The following is a 24,056-nucleotide window of genomic DNA, read 5'->3' on the forward strand; positions in this document are numbered from 1 at the left end:
AAGCATTATAGGGCTTTAAAGAAGCATGAAAGCATTCTTATGAAGGCACATACATGTTTTATACAACAACCCTATGAAGGGTAGTATCGGCAGAAAGTGATATAACACCCATATTGATTGATTGGTTGGTTGGTTGATTTGTTGACTGATTTATCTCGTACCTGCAGAAGGCGTACATGACGAGGAAGTTTCCCACCATGCCCGTGATGCCGACGGCGAGGATGAAGGACCCGAGGGTGTAGTGGTGGTGGTCTGGGACGTCCACCGTTGGGAAGGGCCATCGCGCCAACATGGCAACCTAGAGAGAGAGAGAGAGAAAGCAATTATGAAACCAATAGAAATAACCTCATACTGTGCTATATGCTTCATGTTCCTCTGTAGTTTCTTTAAGTTAATTGAAAGTTTCACCCAGAAGGTCTTCGTCAGGCTGATAGTAAACGAGGCAGTTGAAATGTTGCAAATAACTATGCCAGCCCGTGCCTGGTCTCCCTCACAGCGCCATGATTCTGACTAGCTCAGAGCACATACAACCATGTATTGTATTTCTAAGAATTTATATTCCTTTCATATTACATATTTATACCCAGCAACTGGGATTCTGGGAAATTGAATATGTGCACACTACTTCTGTGGATAATCAAATGATCAAATCATGACATGACTATAAAGCTGTGAATAATCATATAATCAAATCATGACATTTAACAAAAACTGTCATTATGTCTCTCGCTCCCTCTAAAGACCCTCTAACTAACTCAGTGAATTATTAAGTAATAATGCCAGAGAAGCCAGTGTTTGGAAGATATATTGGTATATATTGGCAAACCGTGCCAATATATCCTCCAAACACCGGCTTCGAGAACATTATCACTTTTAATGCACCGGGTTACCAACATATTCAAATAATGATTGACATATTTTCCTTAGAAATTTTATTTTTATGAATTTATTCATAATATTTCATCCTTCCAAGAGATATAGTCCTGACACAAATCTAGGGTTGCTACTCAAGCCAGCTGGTCGTTTGTTCTGTCGGTTCGGTAGCCAGAGATGCGACCCAGTCTTTAAGTATTTTTGTTCTGTATCTATGGGCCCGACCCAGTCATTTGTTCTAAATGTTCTATTGCCATACTGGCTGGCAACGTTCTTATCCCTTGCTTGGTAGCTAGCCAACTATGGCTAACTTACAGTCACGTCAAACAGTGCAGCCAGAATAACAACAAAGTAGCTGCATTTGCGTTAGTTTAAGCTGTTTTCTCGTGACATTTATTTTGGATACATTCATAAGAACGAGTTAATGATGCGCGATTTCACCTGGCATAGAAAATGTGCTCTCTCGTCAGCTAACACAATCACTTCAGCTAACACAATCACTTCAGCTAACACAATCACTTCAGCTAACACAATCACTTCAAACTGAAGCTGGAAAGTCTGCAAACTAGGTGCATTTTGTTTCGTTATACCTGTTTTCTATTGACATTTCTTTGTTTATACCCATAAAATGATGCTGATTCATGATTTCGACTGGCTGAGAAAAGCTGCCTGCCTGTATGTCTTCTCCTGACCCCTACACGTTCATTACTATGGGACAGCTGGAGAATGAATTTTAATATTGAAGCGATGTTGCAAATGTCAGAGAGACAGACAGCAAGGTTTATACACATCTCCACTATTGAAAACCAAATGTTAGTCTAAAAGAAATGGGAGATAATGTCTAGATGCTTTTTATAGTTGTCACGCCCTGGCTCTGGGGACTCTTATATGTTGAGCCAAGGTGTTAGTTTCTATGTGTAGTGTCTATGTTTTGTTTTCTATGTGTTCTTTTCTAGATTGTGTGTTTCTGTGTTGGCCGGGGTGGTTCCCAATCGGAGGCAGCTGTGTCTTGTTGTCTCTGATTGGGAACCATACTTAGGCAGCCTGTTGTGCACTTGTCATTTGTGGGATCTTGTTCCGTGTAGGTTTGTGTTTATGACCGAGGACTTCACGTTTCGTTTTGTTGTTTTGTTATTGTTTATAGTACTCAATAAAAGATGTACGCATTTCACGCTGCGCCTTGGTCCACTCATTACGACGGTCGTGACAGAAGATCCCACCAAAGAAGGACCAAGCAGTGTGTCCAGGAGCAGACAGCCTGGACTTGGGAGGAGATCTTGGACGGGAAGGGGTCCTGGACTTGGGAGGAAATCCAGGCCGGAATGGATCGCCGTCCGTGGGAAGAGACTGTGGAGGCGCGCCATAGAGAGGAGCAGCGGCGCCAACCGTGCCGACTTCGGACACGCAAGAGGCAACCCCAATACATTTTTTTGGGGGGGCACACGGCTTGGACGACAGGGCTGCTGGAGGCAGCTACAGGGCGTATCGGCGGATTGGGAGAGGAGGCCACCGGGTTTGAGGGGCTGGAAGGGAGGTTGGCGGAGCCTAGAGGTAGAGCAGAGCCAACTCCCCGTACTCAGGCTAGGCAGCGTGAGACTGGGCAGGTTCCGAGGTTTGAGGAGCTGCGTACTGTGCCGCGAGTGGTCCGGCACAGTCCTGTACGTCCTGTGCTAGCACCACGCACGTGTCGTGCGAAGGTGGGCATGCAGCCAGGACGGAGTGTGCCGGCTCAACGCTCGTGGCCTCCAGTACCCCTCCTCGGTCCCGGATATCCTGCGCCAGTGCCACGTGCTGTAGTGCCAGTACGAGTGCACAGCCCTGTACGTCCTGTGCTGATGCCTCACACAGAGTGTGTAGAGATAGGCATTCAGCCAGGACGGGTTGTGTCAGCTCTTCGCTCCAGACCTCCAGTCCGTCTCCACAGCCCGGTCCGGCCTGTTCCTTCTGCCCGCACCAAGCCAGTGGTGCGCGTCGCCAGCCCGGCCCGGCCTGTTCCTGCCCCTCGCACCAAGCCTGTGGTGCGCGTCGCCAGCCCGGCCCGTTCCTGCTCCCCGCACCAAGCCTATGGTGCATGTTCCCAGTCCAGCCCGGTCCGTTCCGGCTCCCCGCACCAAGCCAGTGGTGCGCGTCGCCAGCCCGGCCCGGCCTGTTCCTGCCCCTCGCGCCAAGCCTGTGGTGCGCGTCGCCAGCCCGGCCCGGCCTGTTCCTGCCCCTCGCACCAAGCCTGTGGTGCGCGTCGCCAGCCCGGCCCGGCCTGTTCCTGCTCCCCGCACCAAGCCTGTGGTGCGCGTCGTCAGCCCGGTCCGGCCCGTTCCTGCTCCCCGCACCAAGCCAGTGGTGCGCGTCGTCAGCCCGGTCCGGCCCGTTCCTGCTCCCCGCACCAAGCCAGTGGTGCGCGTCGCCAGCCCGGTCCGGCCGGTTCCTGCTCCCCGCACCAAGCCAGTGGTGCGCGTCGTCAGTCCGGCACAGCCCGTGCCTGTTCCACCGGTGCCTGGTCAGGTACCGGTCAGCTGCTCCACACCGGAGCCTAAGCAATTCGCTCCACCGATGTCCAGTCCAGCTCCAGCCAGCGGGGCCAGACCAGACCAGGGGCGCTACGGGGGGGTAGTTAGAGAGTGGTGGTCACGCCCGGAGCCGTATCCGCCTCCGAGGTGGAATGCCCACCCGGCCCCTCCCCTGTTGGGTTTAGTTGGCGCGGTCGCTGTCCGCGCCTTTGGGGGGGGGGGGTACTGTCACGCCCTGGCTCTGGGGACTCTTATATGTTGAGCCAGGGTGTTAGTTTCTATGTGTAGTGTCTATGTTTTGTTTTCTATGTGTTCTTTTCTAGATCGTGTGTTTCTGTGTTGGCCGGGGTGGTTCCCAATCGGAGGCAGCTGTGTCTTGTTGTCTCTGATTGGGAACCATACTTAGGCAGCCTGTTGTGCACTTGTCATTTGTGGGATCTTGTTCCGTGTAGGTTTGTGTTTATGACCGAGGACTTCACGTTTCGTTTTGTTGTTTTGTCATTGTTTATAGTACTCAATAAAAGATGTACGCATTTCACGCTGCGCCTTGGTCCACTCATTACGACGGTCGTGACAATAGTGGAGATCAAGTTTATATATTGCCTCGCTGGGCTGATTAGAGAGTGGATTGCGCAGTGAGATGGAACAGAGTAAAAAGGCATTTCAACGTCATAGCTTTAGCCGGTGGAAACTTGTGGAATAGACACCAGCTGGAATGCGATTTTAACCAATCAGCATCCAGGATTAGACCCACCTGTTGTAGAACTGTTTATATTACTTCCATTGTCTAACAAATAGAACACAGTGGGCGTTTGACGGTTCTATTACCTTCAGATACAATTGTATTCCGACATGAACTGAACCCTCCTCCTCCACTCCTCTACAGTCTGAGGAGTCAAAGGTCATTAACATATCAAATCAAACTTCATTTATAGAGCACATTTCTTACAGAGAATGCATTTCAAAGTGCTTAATAAATGAAATAACTAAAGGTGCGAAAGATAAAAACACAATATATTTCCTCATTTAGACAAATAAAAATTGGAAGACAACAATAAAACAACAGTGGACCTGAGAGACTAAAGCATTCAAATAAATATAAATCAGTAAGATACAATATAAATAAAATAGATAGTATGACTAAAAGCACTCTAAGTAAAAGCACGACTAAAAAGGTGTGTTTTAAGATTATTCTTGAACATGTCGACAGTTTCTGAAGCCCTCAGATCCTCTGGTAGGCTGTTGCAAAGGCCAAGACTGTAGTGGCTGAAGGCAGCCTCACCAAACATTTTGATTCTGACCTTTGGAACAACTAAAAGGCCAAACCCAGATGATCTGAGGGACCGACTGGGCGCATGTCTTAAAAGCAGATAAAGTTGAAGTCGGAAGTTTACATACACTTAGGTTGGAGTCATTAAAACTCAATTTTCAACAACTCCACAAATTTATTGTTAACAAACTACAGTTTTGGCAAGTCGGTTACGACATCTACTTTGTGCATGACACAAGTAACTTTTCAAACAATTGTTTACAGACAGATTATTTCACTTATAATTCACTGTATCACAATTCCAGTGGGTCAGAAGTTTACATACACTAAGTTGACTCTGCCTATAAACAGCTTGGAAAATTCCAGAAAACGATATCATGGATTTAGAAGCATAATTTGAGTCAATTGGAGGTGTACCTGTGGATGTATTTCAAGGCCTACTTTCAAACTCAGTGCCTCTTTGCTTGACATCATGGGAAAATCAAAAGAAATCAGCCAAGACCTCAGAAAAAAGAATTGTAGACCTCCACAAGTCTGGTTCATCCTTGGGAGCAATTTCCAAACGCCTGAAGGTACCACGTTCATCTGTAAAAACAATAGTACGCAAGTATAAACACCATGGGACCACGCAGCTGACATCCCGTTCAGGAAGGAGACGCGTTCTGTCTCCTAGAGGTGAACGTGCTATGGTGCGAAAAGTGCAAATCAATCCCAGAACAACAGCAAACGACCTTGTGAAGATGCTGGAGGAAACAGGTACAAAAGTATCTATATCCACAGTAAAACGAGTCCTATATCGACATGAACTGAAAGGCCGCTCACAGCAAGGAAGAAGCCACTGCTCCAAAACCACCATAAAAAAGACAGACTACGGTTTGCAACTGCACTTGGGGACAAAGATCATACTTTTTGGAGAAATGTATTCTGGTCTGATGAAACAAAAATAGAACTGTTTGGCCATAATGACCATCGTTATGTTTGGAGGAAAAAGGGGGACACTTGCAAGCCGAAGAACACCATCCCAAACGTGAAGCACGGGGGTGGCAACATCATGCTGTGGGGGTGCTTTGCTGCAGGATATACTGGTGCACTTCACAAAATAGATGGCATCATGAGGAAGGAAAATTATGTGGATATATTGAAGCAACATCTCAAGACATCAGTCAGGAAGTTAAAGCTTGGTCGCAAATGGGTCTTCCAAATGGACAATGACCCCAAGCATCCTTCCAAAGTTGTGGCAAAATGGCTTAAGGACAACAAAGTCAAGGTATTGTAGTGGCCATCACAAAGCCCTGACCTCAATCCTATAGAACATTTGTGGGCAGAACTGAAAATGGAATGGACCAAAATTCACCCAACTTATTGTGGGAAGCTTGTGGAAGGCTACCCGAAACGTTTGACCCAAGTTAAACAATTTAAAGGTAATGCTACCAAATACTAATTGAGTGTATGTAAACTTCTGATCCACTGGGAATGTGATGAAAGAAATAAAAGCTGAAATAAATAATTCTCTCTACTATCATTCTGATATTTCACATTCTTAAAATAAAGTGGTGATCCTAACTGACCTAAGACAGGGAATATTTACTAGGATTAAATGTCAGGAATTGTGAAAAACTGAGTTTCAATGTATTTAGCTAAGGTGTATGTAAACTTACGACTTCAACTCTATGTCATCGGGTGCAAGGCCCCACATAGCGCTTAAAATATCTATATAGCATATACAGGCGACAAATGCAGAGACTTTAAAATACGTGTTACGTGTGATCTCCTTCTGGTCTTTGTAAGCACACGTGCTGCTGCATTCTGAATTACTTGGAGTTGGTTAATGTTGTTTTTGGATGACCAGACAGCATTACAATAATCAAGCCTGCTAGTGATAAAAGCATGCATTAGTCTTTCAGTGTTGGCCCAGCAGAGAAACGGACACACCGTGGCAATATTTCTTATGTGATAAAAAACAGATTTTGTCACATTACAGATGCGGGTAAAAAATGTAGGTCAGAGTCTAAAATCACAACTAGGTTTTTAGCTTGGTGTGTTGTTTCTTGTGCCAAGGAATCGTAAAAGTGCTGTCAATTTCTCTGAATTGGCTCTTCGCAACAATAACCAGAACTTCAGTTTTGTTTTTGTTCAGCTGTAGGAAGTTTTGTGCCATCCACATATTTACGTCAGTGATACACTCAACCAGGATGTTAATTGGGATATCACCATCTGAGAACACAGAGTAATACAGCTGTGTATCATCGGCGTACCTAATAATGATGCCTAGGGATGAACTGTAAAAACTAAAAAGTACAGGGCCCAAAATCAATCTTTGAGGGACACCACATGTCACGCCCTGACTCAGGGGACTCGTATATGTTGAGTCAGGGTGTGTATATTCTTTGTTATGTAGTATTTTCTATGTGGGTTCTAGTATGTGTATTTCTATGTTGGCCGGTGTGGTTCCCAATCAGAGGCAGCTGTCGCTCGTTGTCTCTGATTGGGGACCATACTTAGGCAGCCTATTGGCACTGTGTAGTTGTGGGATCTTGTTCCGTGTTAGGTATGTTGTTTGTGTACCTTGGACTTCACGTTTCGTTTCGTTTAGTTAGTTGTTTTGTTGTTGTTTATTCGGTTCAAATAAACATGTATGCATATCACGCTGCGCCTTGGTCTGACCCATCTATGAACGAACGTGACACCACATAAGATCTCTATTTTTCCTGAGGCATGGTCTCCCAGGGCAACAAAATAATCTCTGTCAGTCAGATACAGTGGGGAGAACAAATATTTAAAACACTGCCAATTTTGCAGGTTTTCCTACTTACAAAGCATGTAGAGGTCTGTAATTTTTATCATAGGTACACTTCAACGGTGAGAGATGGAATCTAAAATCTAAAATCCAGAAAATCACATTGTATGATTTTTAAGTAATTAATTTGCATTTTATTGCATGACATAAGTATTTGATACATCAGAAAAGCAGAACATAATATTTGGTACAGAAACCTTTGTTTGCAATTACAGAGATCATAAGTTTCCTGTAGGTCTTGACCAGGTTTGCACACACTGCAGCAGGGATTTTGGCCCACTCCTCCATACAGACCTTCTCCAGATCCTTCAGGTTTCGGGGCTGTCGCTGGGCAATACGGACTTTCAGCTCCCTCCAAAGATTTTCTATTGGGTTCAGGTCTGGAGACTGGCTAGGCCACTCCAGGACCTTGAGATGCTTCTTACGGAGCCACTCCTTAGTTGCCCTGGCTGTGTGTTTCAGGTCGTTGTCATGCTGGAAGACCCAGCCACGACCCATCTTCAATGCTCTTACTGAGGGAAGGAGGTTGTTGGCCAAGATCTCGCGATACATGGCCCCATCCATCCTCCCCTCAATACGGTGCAGTCGTCCTGTCCCCTTTGCAGAAAAGCATCCCCAAAGAATGATGTTTCCACCTCCATGCTTCACGGTTGAGATGGTGTTCTTGGGGTTGTACTCATCCTTCTTCTTCCTCCAAACACGGCAAGTGGAGTTTAGACCAAAAAGCTCTATTTTTGTCTCATCAGACCACATGACCGTCTCCCATTCCTCCTCTGGATCATCCAGATGGTCATTGGCAAACTTCAGACGGGCCTGGACATGCGCTGGCTTGAGCAGGGGGACCTTGCGTGCGCTGCAGGATTTTAATCCATGACGGCGTAGTGTGTTACTAATGGTTTTCTTTGAGACTGTGGTCCCAGCTCTCTTCAGGTCATTGACCAGGTCCTGCCGTGTAGTTCTGGGCTGATCCCTCACCTTCCTCATGATCATTGATGCCCCACGAGGTGAGATCTTGCATGGAGCCCCAGACCGAGGGTGATTGACCGTCATCTTGAACTTCTTCCATTTTCTAATAATTGCGCCAACAGTTGTTGCCTTCTCACCAAGCTGCTTGCCTATTGTCCTGTAGCCCATCCCAGCCTTGTGCAGGTCTACAATTGTATCCCTGATGTCCTTACACAGCTCTCTGGTCTTGGCCATTGTGGAGAGGTTGGAGTCTGTTTGATTGAGTGTGTGGACAGGTGTCTTTTATACAGGTAACGGGTTTAAATAGGTGCAGTTAATACAGGTAATGAGTGGAGAACAGGAGGGCTTCTTAAAGAAAAACTAACAGGTCTGTAAGAGCCAGAATTCTTACTGGTTGGTAGGTGATCAAATACTTATTTCATGCAATAAAATGCAAATTAATTACTTAAAAATCATACAATGTGATTTTCTGGATTTTTGTTTTAGATTCCGTTTCTCACAGTTGACGTGTACCTATTATAAGAATTACAGACCTCTACATGCTTTGTAAGTAGGAAAACCTGCAAAATCGGCAGTGTATCAAATACTTGTTCTCCCCACTGTATGTCTTAAATCAGTTCAGTACTGAGCATGAGAGGCCGACCCAATTCTGTAGTCTGTCCAGGAGGATACCATGATCTACACAGAAAAAAATGATGGTTCTAAATAGTACCAGATAGTTCTCTGGCTTGTAACCATAGCGGAAACACTTTCTGATGCTATATAGAACCCTTTTTTGAAGGTTCAATCAAGAACCATGATCATAAGGTTCTAAATGGAACCTGTATGGTGCTATAAAGAACCCTATCCTAAGGTTATATAAATAACCATTAAAAAATGTTCTATATACCACCAAAAAAAGGGTTCCACTATGGTTACAACCCTTGTTTATGGTTCTTTATAGAACATTCATGGAGAACGGTTCTATAAAGAACCTTTCTCAATCTGAAAGGTTATTTGTAAAGCCTTTTGATCCTGAGGAGTGAATTAATAATATAATATAATAATAATATGCCATTTAGCAGACGCTTTTATCCAAAGTGACTTACAGTCATGCGTGCATACATTTTTGTGTATGGGTGGTCCCGGGGTTCGAACCCACTACCCTGGCGTTACAAGCGCCGTGCTCTACCAGCTGAGCTACAGAGGACCACAATTAAGACTGATTTTGTCAACCATTCTTAAGTGACACAAGGCCATACGTGAATCTTCACAAGACACCATCATTGGCCATAGTCATATATAATATATATATCATAACACAACAGATGAGATAAACTGGAATGACACTCTCACTCACGGTTGCACAAAAAGAGCTGTGAACAAACCATGCCCCCAAATATTATAAAGACACGTTTTATTATAATTTATTTTAATCCACTACATTTTATTTATCACTAAAAGAGCAAAGAACCCTTTTGTGAACTGTAAAGAACCATTGAAGAGCTCAAAGGGTTCTTTGAGTCAGTATGGTTCCACATAGAACCATCACCCTTTCCAAAGAACCCCTGAGGAACCCTCTTTTTGTGTGTGTTCTATAGTATGCAAAGCTGTATTTAAGCCAATGAGTAGAAGACAGAGAGCTTTTAGCATCAGTGTTAATCCTAAAGTCATTCACCATTTTGACAAGTGCAGTCTCTTTGCTTTGGTGGGTACGAAAACAAGATTGGAATTTTTCCAAAACATAATCACTGCTGACCTGTTCTGACCTCTAGGAAGAACTAGGGTCAATGCACTCTGTCTCCATGGATACACACACACAAGTGCACACATAAACACATACACACATCCTTCTGTGTTAGAGTAGGCAGGGTGCCTGTGAATGAGTCAGTCAGCTGTGAAGGTGCTGAAATCAATTTCCAATATCTGTGTGTTTGTCTGAGGAAGAGCTGCAGGGCTGAGGGGACAAGGACAACTATTGTTGGCCCTCTTTCCCATTCTGTCGCTAAAACAATCCCTGCTCTCTGTAATATCTAGGAGTTCAGCCGGAACTCATCCACTTCCTCTATTTAATCCCTCTGTGTGTGTGTCTGTGCGTGTGTCTGTGTGTGTGTTTGCCCACATGCATGCACGTGTATATCGTCAACTGCCCCACATCTGTGTCCTTCCGTTCAAACGATAAAAAAGCGGTCACCTGCCACTAGTTTTGGTAAACAGCTGAGGGTTGGGGCTTGAATATTATGACCCCTCTCAAATTCATAAACGGAGCTATGGATGCAGGGACTGACCATCCATGAGATCGAAATGATAGTTTTAACCATGTTTGGAGGCTATAGTGTTTGTTTACGTTGACTTTCTTTGGAAACATTGGAGTCAAAAAAGCTTATATTTTGGGTTTGACAGTTGAACTAAGCTCATGAGGCATTTATAAGTTATATTCTTCAAGAATCAAAGTCAATATATCATTAATTTAACAGTCCAAAAATTGATGTAGCAACTGCAGAATGCCCATTTAAAGCCACAGTAGAAACTCTAAAGACACTCTAAAGACAACGTACTGACTGTCTGTCTGTGTCTGTGTCTGTGTGTGTGTGTGTGTTACAATTAGGGTTAGAATTAAGGTTAGGGTTACGGTTTAGGTTTAGGAGTTAGGGTTAGGTTTAGTTTTAGGGTTAGGGGTTTGGGGTTAAGGTTAGGGTTAATGTTAGGGTTAGGGTTAGGGAAAATAGGATTTTGAATTTGAATAATTGTTTTGGTCCCCACAAGGATAGTAAAACAAATGTGTGTGTGTGTGTGTGTGTGTGTGTGTGTGGTTTTACTATCCTTGTGGGTACCAGAAGTCCTCACAAGGATAGTAAAACAAGAAACATTCAGACAATTGGTGACGTTTCACTGGTCCCCACAAGGAACAAGGTTAGTTTAGGCTTAGATTTAGGGTAAGGGTTACAATTAGAGTTCGGGTTAGAATTAGGGTTAGGGGTTAGTAGTTAAGGTTAGGTTTAGGGTTAAGGGTTAAGGGTTAAGGGTTAAGGGTTAAGGGTTAAGGTTTGTTGTCAGGGGGGCCCATCTGACCACACTATATATTCATACACCAGACAGAGTACGGGGCTGGGACTGTGTGTGTGTGTGTGTGTGTGTGCAGGTTTGGGTAGGTTACTTTTTAAATGTAATCTGTTACAGTTAATAGTTACCTGTCCAAAATTGTAATCAGTAATGTAACTTCCGTTTTACACAAACTCAGTGATGTAATTGGATTACTTTCAGTTACTTTGGGATTACTTTCCCTTTAAGAGGCATTAGAAGAAGACAAAAAGGATCCATCAAAAGCATTTGGTGTGTCATCATAGTGGTCTCTGATTGGTGGTCATCATTAGGTGTGTCATCATAGTGGTCTCTGATTGGTGGTCATCATTAGGTGTGTCATCATAGTGGTCTCTGATTGGTGGTCATCATTAGGTGTGTCATCATAGTGGTCTCTAATTGGTGGTCATCAATAGGTGTGTCATCATAGTGGTCTCTGATTGGTGGTCATCATTAGGTGTGTCAACATAGTGGTCTCTGATTGGTGGTAATCATTAGGTGTGTCATCATAGTGGTCTCTGATTGGTGGTCATCATTAGGTATGTCATCACAGTGGTCTCTGATTGGTGGTCATCATTAGGTGTCATCATAGTGGTCTCTGATTGGTGGTCATCATTAGGTGTATCATCATAGTGGTCTCTGATTGGTGGTCATCATTAGGCGTGTCATCATAGTGGTCTCTGATTGGTGGTCATCATTAGATGTGTCATCATAGTGGTCTCTGATTGGTGGTCATCATTAGGTGTGTCATTATAGTGGTCTCTGATTGGTGGTCATCATTAGGTGTGTCATCACAGTGGTCTCTGATTGGTGGTCATCATTAGGTGTCATCATAATGGTCTCTGATTGGTGGTCATCATTAGCTGTGTTATCATAGTGGTCTCTGATTGGTGGTCATCATTAGGTGTCATCATAATGGTCTCTGATTGGTGGTCATCATTAGCTGTGTCATCATAGTGGTCTCTGATTGGTGGTCATCATTAGGTGTGTCATCATAGTGGTCTCTGATTGGTGGTCATCATTAGGTGTGTCATCACAGTGGTCTCTGATTGGTGGTCAACATTAGGTGTGTCATCATAGTGGTCTCTGATTGGTGGTCATCATTAGGTGTGTCATCATAGTGGTCTCTGATTGGTGGTCATCATTAGGTGTGTCATCATAGTGGTCTCTGATTGGTGGTCATCATTAGGTGTGTCATCATAGTGGTCTCTGATTGGTGGTCATCATTAGGTGTGTCATCATAGTGGTCTCTGATTGGTGGTCATCATTAGGTGTGTCATCATAGTGGTCTCTGACTTCTGGTCAGACTCTCTCAGGTGGAACAAACTTCAACTTGCACCTTTTGTCAATGCTGATTTGAATGTCATTGAGAAAACAGAAAGCTGTCATAACATTTTCCCCCGCAAACACCCTTTCTGAGTTTGAAAGTAAAACCAAGAACTAAATCATCTAGTTTTTCAAAAGTATCTATAATCTGATTAGAATATTTTTGCTGGTAATTTCACTGATTGCAGTTACAGTTTTTTGTAATCAGATTACATGTAATCTGTTACTCCCCAACCCTGTGCGTGCGTGATTGCCTGTGTCTGTGTGCACTGTGAATGCATGCGTGTGTGTTTTTCCTTGTCAGCAGGTAGCTAATGTTAGTGTGTGAGCTGCCAAAATGCTAATTAGCAGAGACAAATGGAGGAACAAGAGGAGCAGGAAGTAGAGCAGGAAGTAGAGCAGGAAGGAGGAAGAGAAGAAGAGGAAGAGGATGATGATTGATGGACCTGAAGTTCTACTGTCACACTGTTGCAACTCCAACCTCTTTAACCTGTACCTAACACCTACCCTAAACTTGACCACCCAGGGGTTATGACCCAATCTTAACCCGTCGAGGTTCTGGCGTCACTGAAAGCCTTATTTTTTACAAGTAAATGTCATGTTTATGAAACATGTTCCTTTTGGCACTGGTTATTTCTTTGTTCCAAAAATCCAATGTTTGTGGCTGTTGGATGAATGTCAAATATCAACCTGAGGTTAAGTTGCCAAACACACGCACACACAACTAGTGAATGTAGCCCGAGGGACGAGGTATGCAGTAGGGCTTCAGTCTGTCAGTCACGCACAGTGAAACGTACGTTTTGTAAGTGCTTTTTAACACCAAAACTATTGGCAACTGAGCTGCCACCAACACAAAGGAGACGGAACCTTAGCTTTGATGGAGTATTGAAACACATCATCCTGAAATGTTTTGGAACATTACATGGTGTGTTGTAACACCTGCTGGACGAAAAGGGTCCATATCAGGGAATATCTTTACTTGACACGTTATATATATTCTAGAGAATACAGAACATGCCCAATGCATATTTTGAGTTTTGTGGATATGCACCATATCCTGATATGGACTCATTCGATATCCTGAGATATGCAACATCCTATTTTCTCTCTTCATGTTGACAAATACTGACTTTATACATCGCATATCTGTGTGTTCTCAGCACATTCAATATATTAAGCTATATTGATTCCAGATATGCTTCTCTTGGCTGATGTTCATATCCGGATCTTGATATGCTTTTTGATATGCTGAAAATAAGGACGATTTCTGATGCATTTCTGAGTTTTCAGCACATGCTCAATAATTTGACAAATATGAAATCCATATTTTTCTTTCATGCACAAATCATTTTTGGATTCCCTCTGGATATCATACATGGTGTAGCCTATATGGACATCTTATTTTCTCTATATGTTGACAAATACTGACAGTAGGCCTACATAGGATCCATATATGCATTTTGATATGCTAAATAAGTTGCATTTCTGATGCTTATTTGGGTTTTGAGGACATGCTCAATAATTTGACATATTCATTGGAATATGTGATTATTCCAACTGTCATTTTTTGAATTTTGGTGCCACAAATGAGTGTGTAAACGGTCAAACTGACAAGTGGAGAAACAAGTGTGAAGCTGTTCAGAAAAGACCTCAAAGAAGTTAACGCCAAAGTGAGTTGCTAATTTGAGATATGTTTTATTTATCTTAGCAACTAGAATCAAGAACATTAACTAATTTGACCAGTAGCCAGTAGGGTTACCTAGCTAGCTAGGCTTCATAGGGGGATTAAAGGGAACTGGTAGCCTAGCTAGCTAATAAATAACAAAATTGCCTTCCTTCAGGGATTTTTTTATACCCTCTATCAAGCCTCAAGGTGACAGCTAACATTTTAAAATGTTTATTTTGTGTTACTGGTTAATATAAGCGAACTAGCTAGATAACTAGCTAGCAACTTGGCTATCTAGCTAAATTAGTTCCAGTTAGTTTTCTCGTCATGAATGAAGCAGGTAGAGTAGCTACCTTGTGGTATGGTTATGTGAAATGACAATGTTTTCTTGAAATATCGACACAATTTTTATTAATGACTTATGCATTGACAGTTTGGAGTGGATCACAGACCAACAATACCACCACAATGGGTCTGGACTGCGAGGGACCACCACTGATGAAACAATCTGCACCCATCACATCATCCATAATAACAAACAGGGCAGGCAGGGGTATTGAGGGTGTGCAACTTTTATTTTCTGTTAAATAAATAAAATAAATGTTCACAAAGATTAGCCTACGTTTGCATCACTACAGAAGACGTGTTGTGATTGGAGCTCTGGATTTGCTATGCTGCATTTTTTTAACAGAAATAGCAGAGATGTGCTTTGGAAATAGCAACTTGGTTCAATATGACGATGTTTGCCTTTCCGTGCCTTGTATAGCCAGATATGTCACCTTCATATGAAGAGGCACAATGATTTAGTCGCTAGACATTTCATGAATCGAATTTAGCCCATTTTCGATCAGACATACGAGGATGAGTAAAGTGCCTATAGAAAGTCTACACCCCCATTGTTGTTGTGTCAGTGCCTCAGAGTTTCATGCATTTAAATAAGGATTTTATCTGCACACAATACTCAACAGCTTTTAGGGGAATTGTATTTTTCTTGTAAAAAATAAAGGATATAAATAATACAAAACTGAAATATCATAATTGGATAAGTCTCCACACCCCTGAGTTAATACTTGGTGGAAGCACCTTTGGCAGTAATTACAGCTGTGAGTCTGTTGGGATAGGTCTATACCAACTTTGCACACGTAGATTTGGCTATATTTGACCATTCTACTTTACAAAACTGTTCAAGCTCTGTCACGTTCCTTGGGGAGACAGCAATCTTCAAGTCATTCCACACATTTTCGATTGGATTTAGGTCGGGGCTCTGACTGGACAACTCAAGGACTTTTACCTTTATATTCCTCAGCCACTCCACTGTAACTTTGGCTGTGTGCTTCGGGTCATTGTCATGCTGAAAGGTGAACTTCCGTCCCAGTTTCAGCAAGTTTTCATCAAGGACTTTTCTGTACATTGCTCCATTTATTTTTCCTTCTATACTGATAATGCTGCCACCACCATGTTTCACAGTAGGGATGGTGTTCCTTGGGTGATGTGCCGTGTTGGGTTTGCGCAAAACGTGACACTTTGCATTTAGGCCAAAAAGTTCAATTTTAGTTTTGTCAGAAAAAGTCACAACTTTTTGCCACATGGCTACAGAATCTCCAGTGTTTTTTTTGCATACTTCAAACGGGATTCAAGGTGGGCTTTCTTGAGTAATGGCGTCCTTCTTGGCACTCTAGAATACATGCCAGATTTGTGGAGTGCTTGGGATATTGTTGTCACATGCACACTTTGACCAGTCTTGGCAAGAAATGCCTGTATCTCTTTTAAAGTTGCCATTGGACACTTGCTAGCCTCTCTGATCAGCCTCCTACTGGCTCAGTCATCCAGTTTGGAGGGACGATCTAGGCAGGGTCTTGATGGTGCCATACACCTTCCACTTTTTAATAATTCCCTTGACCGTGCTCCAAGGGATATTCAAGGCCTTTGAAATCTTTTAATATCCATCCCATTTTTTATTTAACATTTTAAAATTTTTGTGGAGTGTGCAGAGGAATGGGGTGACATGGGAGAACTTGGGAAGGCGGGCTGCAGTGTTCTGGATAAATTGCAGGGGTTTGATGGCACAAGCGGGGAGCCCAGCCAATAGCGAGTTACAGGACCTGCGCCGCTTCCTGTGTGTGGTAGGGTCGTCCTCTACGGATGTTGTAGAACATGAGCCTGCAGGAGTGAGTCACTGCTTTGATGTTTGCAGAGAACAACAGGCTGTTGTCCAGGATCATACAAAGGTTCTTTGCACTCTGACAAACCATGGAGTTGTGAACCGTGATGGAGAGGTCTTTGAGTGGGCAGGCCTTCCTTGGGAGAAAGAGCAGTGCCGTCTTGTCGAGGTTGAGCTTAAGGTGGTGGACCGACATCCAAGCTGAGATCTGCCAGGCACGCAGAGATGCATGTCGCCACCTGGGTGTTAGAAGGGGGGAAGGAGAAAAGTAGTTGAGTGTCATCTGCATAGGGGACCCATAATAAATACAAATAGTAATGATAGGAGAGACCATGTGACGATACGACAGAGCCGAGTGACTTGGTGTATAGAGAGAAGAGGAGAGGGCCTAGAACCATGCCCTGGGTGACACCAATTACTGAGAGTACATGGTGCAGACACAGATCCTCTCCACGTCACCTGGTAGGAGTGGCCTGCCAGGTAGGATGCAATCCAAGTGTGTCGATCCTGAGACGCCCAGCCCTGAGAGGGTGGAGAGGAGGATCTGATGGTTCACGGTGTCAAAGGCAGCAAATAGATCTAGGAGGATGAGAACAGAGGATAGAGATTTAGCTTTGGTAGTGCGGAGAGCCTCCGTGACAGAGAGAAGAGCAGTCTCAGCTGATTGACCCGTCTTGAAGATTGAATGGTTAGGGTCAAGAAGATAGTTCTGAGAGAGATAATGAGAGAGTTGGTCAGAGACAGCGCGCTCAAGTGTTTTAGAAAGAAAAGAAAGAAGGGACACCGGTCTGTAGTTTTTGACATCAGAGGAGGGGAATGACTCGGGCCATTTTGAATGACGCAGCCAGTGGTCAGGGATGAGTTGATGAGGGAAGTGATGAATGGGAGGTCTCCAGAGATGCCTTTCCACAACTTTGTCCCGGAGTTCTTTTGAAAGCTCCCTGGCCCATGGTTGTGTGTTTGCTTTGCAATTCACTACCCAGCAGTGGGAACCTACAGGAACTGCTGAATTTATCCAGAAATCATGTGAATCACTGCTGGGTAGTGAATTGGCCAATTAAGTTGGTGTGTGATTCTGAAGGTGATTGGTTATATACACCTGAGCTCTTTTAGGATTGCTATTACAAGGGGTGTGGACACTTATCCAGCTATTTCATTTTTTTTTTTTATTAATTCAAAAAAGACATTCAGAATATTCTTTTCACTTGGAAGTTGTGGGGTAGGATGTGTAGATCAATGGGATATATTTGTTTTAATGCATTTAAATTCCAGGCTATAAGGCAACAAAAGGGGACATTTTAAAAGGGGGGTGTACACTTTCTATAGGCACTGTATTAAAATATCTATGATTCACATAAGGCTATCTATTGAAATGATATATTATTATTTTTTATACGGATACATAAATGATCAGGTAATGGCTACAGATATTATACATTTCAGAAAATATGTTGATTAGTTCATGTCTAAGTATAAAGGTTTAGATATGTCATCATGTTGACACACCCTATCCGGAGTTAGAATATTCTACAAATATGCAAGTGGGTGCACGCGATCAGGTGCGTGTCTTGAACGTATCTCACCCCAGAAATCTCCCTGGACTCATACGGTAGCAGGGGGATTTTAGAGGTCTGGATTGGATGCATGATTTCCCAGTGACCATTTAATCAAGTGTTATGCAACACCTTGCCAGGGACTGGGAGCACTACCCAGAAAAAGGTTGAAAACACTATTTTGGTGTTTCGAGTTCTGTTCAATGCAGAATTAGATTTCTTCTCTTTTTAGTGTTGTTTTATCTCTCTAAAGCCTCTAAACACTTTTCTAGTGTTTTAAATCCAGTGTAGTGCAGAATTACAGTGGGGGAAAAAAGTATTTAGTCAGCCTCCAATTGTGCAAGTTCTCCCACTTAAAAAGATGAGAGAGGCCTGTAATTTTCATCATAGGTACACGTCAACTATGACAGACAAAATGAGGAAACAAAATCCAGAAAATCACATTGTAGGATTTTTTATGAATTTATTTGCAAATTATGGTGAAAAATAAGTATTTGGTCAATAACAAAAGTTTCTCAATACTTTGTTATATACCCTTTGTTGGCAATGACACAGGTCAAACGTTTTCTGTAAGTCTTCACAAGGTTTTCACACACTGTTGCTGTTATTTTGGCCCTTTCCTCCATGCAGATCTTCTCTAGAGCAGTGATGTTTTGGGGCTGTCGCTGGGCAACACGGACTTTCAACTCCCTCCAAAGATTTTCTATGGGGTTGAGATCTGGAGACTGGCTAGACCACTCCAGGACCTTGAAATGCTTCTTACGAAGCCACTCCTTCGTTGCCCGGGCGGTGTGTTTGGGATCATTGTCATGCTGAAAGACCCAGCCACGTTTCATCTTCAATGCCCTTGGTGATGGAAGGAGGTTTTCACTCAAAATCTCACGATACATGGCCCCATTCATTCTTTCCTTTACACGGATCAGTCGTCCTGGTCCCTTTGCAGAAAAACAGCCCCAAAGCATGATGTTTCCACCCTCATGCTTCACAGTAGGTATGGTGTTCTTTGGATCCAACTCAGCATTCTTTGTCCTCCAAACACGATGAGTTGAGTTTTTTCCAAAATGTTCTATTTTGGTTTCATCTGACCATATGACATTCTCCCAATCCTCTTCTGGATCATCCAAATGCACTCTAGCAAACTTCAGACTGGCCTGGACATGTACTGGCTTAAGCAGGGGGACACGTCTGGCACTGCAGGATTTGAGTCCCTGGCGGCGTAGTGTGTTACTGATGGTAGGCTTTGTTACTTTGGTCCCAGCTCTCTGCAGGTCATTCACTAGGTCCCCCCGTGTGGTTCTGGGATTTTTGCTCACCGTTCTTGTGATCATTTTGACCCCACGGGGTGAGATCTTGCGTGGAGCCCCAGATCAAGGGAGATTATCAGTGGTCTTGTATGTCTTCCATTTCCTAATAATTGCTCCCACAGTTGATTTCTTCAAACCAAGCTGCTTACCTATTGCAGATTCAGTCTTCCCAGCCTGGTGCAGGTCTACAATTTTGTTTCTGGTGTCCTTTGACAGCTCTTTGGTCTTGGCCATAGTGGAGTTTGGAGTGTGACTGTTTGAGGTTGTGGACAGGTGTCTTTTATACTGATAACAAGTTCAAACAGGTGCCATTAATACAGGTAACGAGTGGAAGACAGAGGAGCCTCTTAAAGAAGAAGTTACAGGTCTGTGAGAGCCAGAAATCTTCCTTGTTTGTAGGTGACCAAATACTTATTTTCCACCATAATTTGCAAATAAATTCATAAAAAATCCTACAATGTGATTTTCTGGAAAAAAAAATCTCAATTTGTCTATCATAGTTGACGTGTACCTATGATGAAAATTACAGGTCTCTCTCATCTTTTTAAGTGGGAGAACTTGCACAATTGGTGGCTGACTAAATACTTTTTTTCCCCACTGTATATGACTTTTCCTGAAGTATTTTAAATTTTTTAAATTTTAGTCATTTAGCAGACGCTCTTATCCAGAGCGACTTACAGTTAGTGAATGCATACATTTTTTATTTTATTTTTCCTACCCCCTGTGGGAATCGAACCCACAACCCTGGCGTTACAAACGCCATGCTCTATCAACTGAGCTACATCCCTGCCGGCCATTCCCTCCCCTACCCTGGACGACGCTGGGCCAATTGCGCGCCGCCCCATGGGTCTCCCGGTCGCGCCGGCTACGACAGAGCCTGGATTCGAACCAGGATCTCTAGTGGCACAGCTAGCACTGCGATGCAGTGCCGTAGACCATGTCGGGAGACATTTTCATGTTTAACATTGATTTATGTATCTGATAATTTGCCTGTTTAACCTATTTTAGCAGGAATTGTTGAGCACCACACTCAATCCACCAGCAGTAACTAGTGGTTTAACACCACACATTGCAGGATAATATACTTCTCTCTAAAGTCAAAAGTTGGAAATGTGGGAATGGGTGGTCTAATCATTGAACGCAATTTTGACTGACGGTTTTGGTATCCATTCATCATGATTACGCCAACAAGCTGCTTGATTCTAATATAGAAGATACTTCATTTCTACAAACATTCATACAACATTGTGTAAAATAATCATAAAGTCCCCCAAAAAGTATTACTCATTATCCTCAAGAAACAGAGCTGTTAAGATGTTAAGATAGGAAGTGCAAGGAGACTAAAACCAGACTTCCAATGTGTTCAATCACAAAATGTGTTCTATCTTTCGTTATCCTCACAAAAGATACTTAAATTTTTTAGCAAAATATTAAGTTGTATTTATTTCCAAAATATTTTGGTAAAATGAAATTAACAAGTCATTGAAACAACTTGCATTAATTTTTTTTTGAGTCAATTTCAATTCACCCCAGTTCAATTTCACCACTGAAGAAAAAATATTCTCCACAGGCCCTCATCAATCAATCAATATTTAGGCTATAAACATTTGCATTTCTTAACCATTTGGTTGAAAGAGAGACAGTCTGCAAAAATAAAAATAAAAATGCTTCCTTTGACATACACTGAAACCCCAAGAAGTGTTTTCGCAACACTCTTAAAAACACCAATATTCAGATTGAAGAACCACTTTGGGTGTTTCAGAGTACTTCTATTCTGTTTAAAAAACACTTTCTGTGTATCATAACACTTACATTGGGTTTACATTCAAACATCCTCCAAACACCAGATCTCAGGTTAGGGGCACTACTTTTTATGGTTTAATTTCACAATCATGATGTTTTGAGTCTTTCTATTTGTACATTGTACAGGAGACATCTATTACATGAGACTAAACCACCTCATGGTAACCCAAACTAAAAGTAACCTGAGGTGGGTACAGAGGAGACAGAAGGAGATGATCTCAGACATGAAATAAAAAACAACATGTTTTAAACCTGACCCTGATTTCATTACCTGGATGTAACCCATAACCCTGACTCTTTACAGGTCATGTCCATAATAACTATGTAGAAGTTGGTAGATAGATGAGTATCCTTTTACTGTATTACAGTATATCAATAAAGAACTCAGCTGCAGGCCTTTTCATCTTATTTGGTTTATTAGGATCTCCATTAGCTTTTGCACAAGCAGCAGCTACTCTTCCTGGGGTCCACAAAACACTGATACACTGATACACAAGGACAGTCACACAAATTCAAAACGCAACAGCATACAAACAATACAACAAAAAAAAAAATGTTTGTGTTAGAGTGTCTGTTCTGTGTGTGTTTGTATGTGTGTCCCCTCACAGTCCCTGCCGTTCCATGAGATGTTGTTTCATCCATTTTTTAAATGTAATATAGCTGTTTGCTTGAATACAAACAGCTTTCGCACGCAGGCACACAAACACTGTCGATAGTGGAACAGACTGTACTGGGAAAGCACCAACCCTCTACATTAATTAGCATATCATATAATTTATTTGGTTCATTATTTATTGATTTGTGCATCATTTGGAAAACACAGATTGGTCATTGAGGAACTCAACTTGAGTAACCCTCATTAAGCTACAAAAGTGTCTCTTCTCGACCTGTGTTGACAATATAACAGAACAGATTAACCGGAATTACACTTACTCTCACGGGTGGTAAAAAATAACGATCTAAAAGCCACACCAATACTGAGCCACGCTTCCAGTCTTCTGATCTGACCCGGTGGATCATAGCTCACTAACCCAACTAAGTCACCCAACTGGCTGGGTCAAAAATAACCCAATGTGTGTTCTGTCCACTATTTACCCCACTTTTTATTGAGTGTACATTAGCCTATGGTGCGCTCCTGGATGGCTCCTGGGGGATTCCTAGTCTCTCTCTCTCTCTCTCTCTCGTGTTCATTCATTCAGCCTATGATATGATATGCATTTCTCACGTTGTCATGTGTTGTCTGCATGTTATTTGGTTAGCCCATACATTTATTTTAGGTATAAATACAGTTGATTGAATCACTTAAATGATTCTGTTAAAAGACGGAAAATCCACAGTGTGCTTTAGTAGGCTATTATTTATAACATTAAAAAAACATGTGCTATAAATCTCAAAGGTTCTTTGTAGATCCTTTTGAGTAACAATACCGTTTTTTTGTGTGTGTATTCTGGTTAGCCATATGATATTGTTAAAATTCCTTAGGTGTTATTATTATGTTGTTAATTGACAAGTTCTCAATTTACACAAGGCCATACCTGAGGTTTTCACAAGACACCATAACTGGCCATAGTCACGTTTAACATGTAATGGCATAACACAACAGATTAGAGAAACTGGAATAACACTCTCACAAAAAGAGCTGTGCACAAACCACTCTTCAAAATATTCGAATGACCCACCCCTGCCCCTACATTTAAATGATCACTAAAAGAGAAAATAGCCCTTTCTGAACTGCTAAGAACCGTTGAAGGGCTCAAAGGACTCTTTAAATCATTATGGTTCCACATAGAACCATCACCCTTGTAAAGAACCCTATTTTCTTAGTGTGTAGGCTATTGTTAAAGCACAACAAAACACCTCTCAATGGGAGAGGAGAGGAAACACACAGAAGATGAATGAAATACGATCAAAAAGCCTTTCTCCAGAGCTGCCCCTTGGACAAACTGTAACGCACCACATACCAGCGGGCTAGCGGTGCACGCAGAGAACGGGGCATCCCGTTACAACGTCAACCCCTCATTATAGGCTCCCATGGATTTTATGTAGGCTAGGTATGGTATATAGCCTAACACGTTTGATCGCTGCCTTCTAGTGACAGGTCTCTCTCCTAAAATAGATGCCCCCGTGTTATTTTTTGCCAAAGAGAATAACCAAATAAACGATAAAGAACTTAAATGAAATAAATCACTGAACAGTCAACCAGCCAAAGTAGTGTCTGCCGTTAACTTACCGAGGTGGACGCAGGCGGCAGCTCCATCAGGCGATGCGCGCTTACAGTGCTGATGTTCCAAGGCGCGAGAGACGGGTTTGGTGTGGGGACGCTGCCCGCCTTGACTTGCGAGCGCGAGCTCATTCTTGCCACGGGTGTCAGTAAAACAATCTAGAGAGACAGAGACAGAAAGGGAGGAGGGAAACTCCGTTAGTAGTAGAGTGCTCTGCGTCAGACCTCTAGCCACAGCAGCACGACCCTGTCTCCCATACACACAGAACAGACTGAGACCAGGGAGTGAGAAATGAGAAAGCACTCACACTCACTCACTAACGTTCTCTCACCCTCTTTCACCCTCTCCCTCTCTCTATTTGCGCGTTCATGTGCGCCTCCGCCAAGTGTCCCAAAGTTGAAGGAGTGATAATGATGTAGGGAGTCAGGGCTAATTAGATCCTCCAATAGGCACTTCAACCCAGCCACCTGCGAAGTGGAATCCCATAAGGCACGGATCATCAACTACAGTGCATTCGGAAAGTATTCAGACCCTTTGACTTTTTCCAAATG

At 42.9% G+C, this 24,056-nt stretch overlaps 1 protein-coding gene across 1 annotated transcript in view; it reads right to left on the minus strand.

Moving 5' to 3' along the window:
• Nucleotides 1-23,717, minus strand: part of LOC121581980 (melanopsin-A-like) — a 42,257-nt gene extending 18,540 nt beyond the window's left edge. The window contains exons 1-2 of the mRNA XM_045224050.1: nt 23,514-23,717; nt 162-298 (exon numbers count right to left, since the gene is read on the minus strand). Coding sequence (XP_045079985.1) covers nt 162-298; nt 23,514-23,636 — 260 coding nt within the window. The 5' untranslated portion in view covers nt 23,637-23,717. The remainder of the gene's footprint in view (nt 1-161; nt 299-23,513) is intronic.
• Nucleotides 23,718-24,056: the final 339 nt, after the last annotated feature.

The sequence above is a fragment of the Coregonus clupeaformis genome, chromosome 1 (genome assembly GCF_020615455.1).
Source record: "Coregonus clupeaformis isolate EN_2021a chromosome 1, ASM2061545v1, whole genome shotgun sequence".
Classification (NCBI taxonomy): domain Eukaryota; kingdom Metazoa; phylum Chordata; class Actinopteri; order Salmoniformes; family Salmonidae; genus Coregonus; species Coregonus clupeaformis.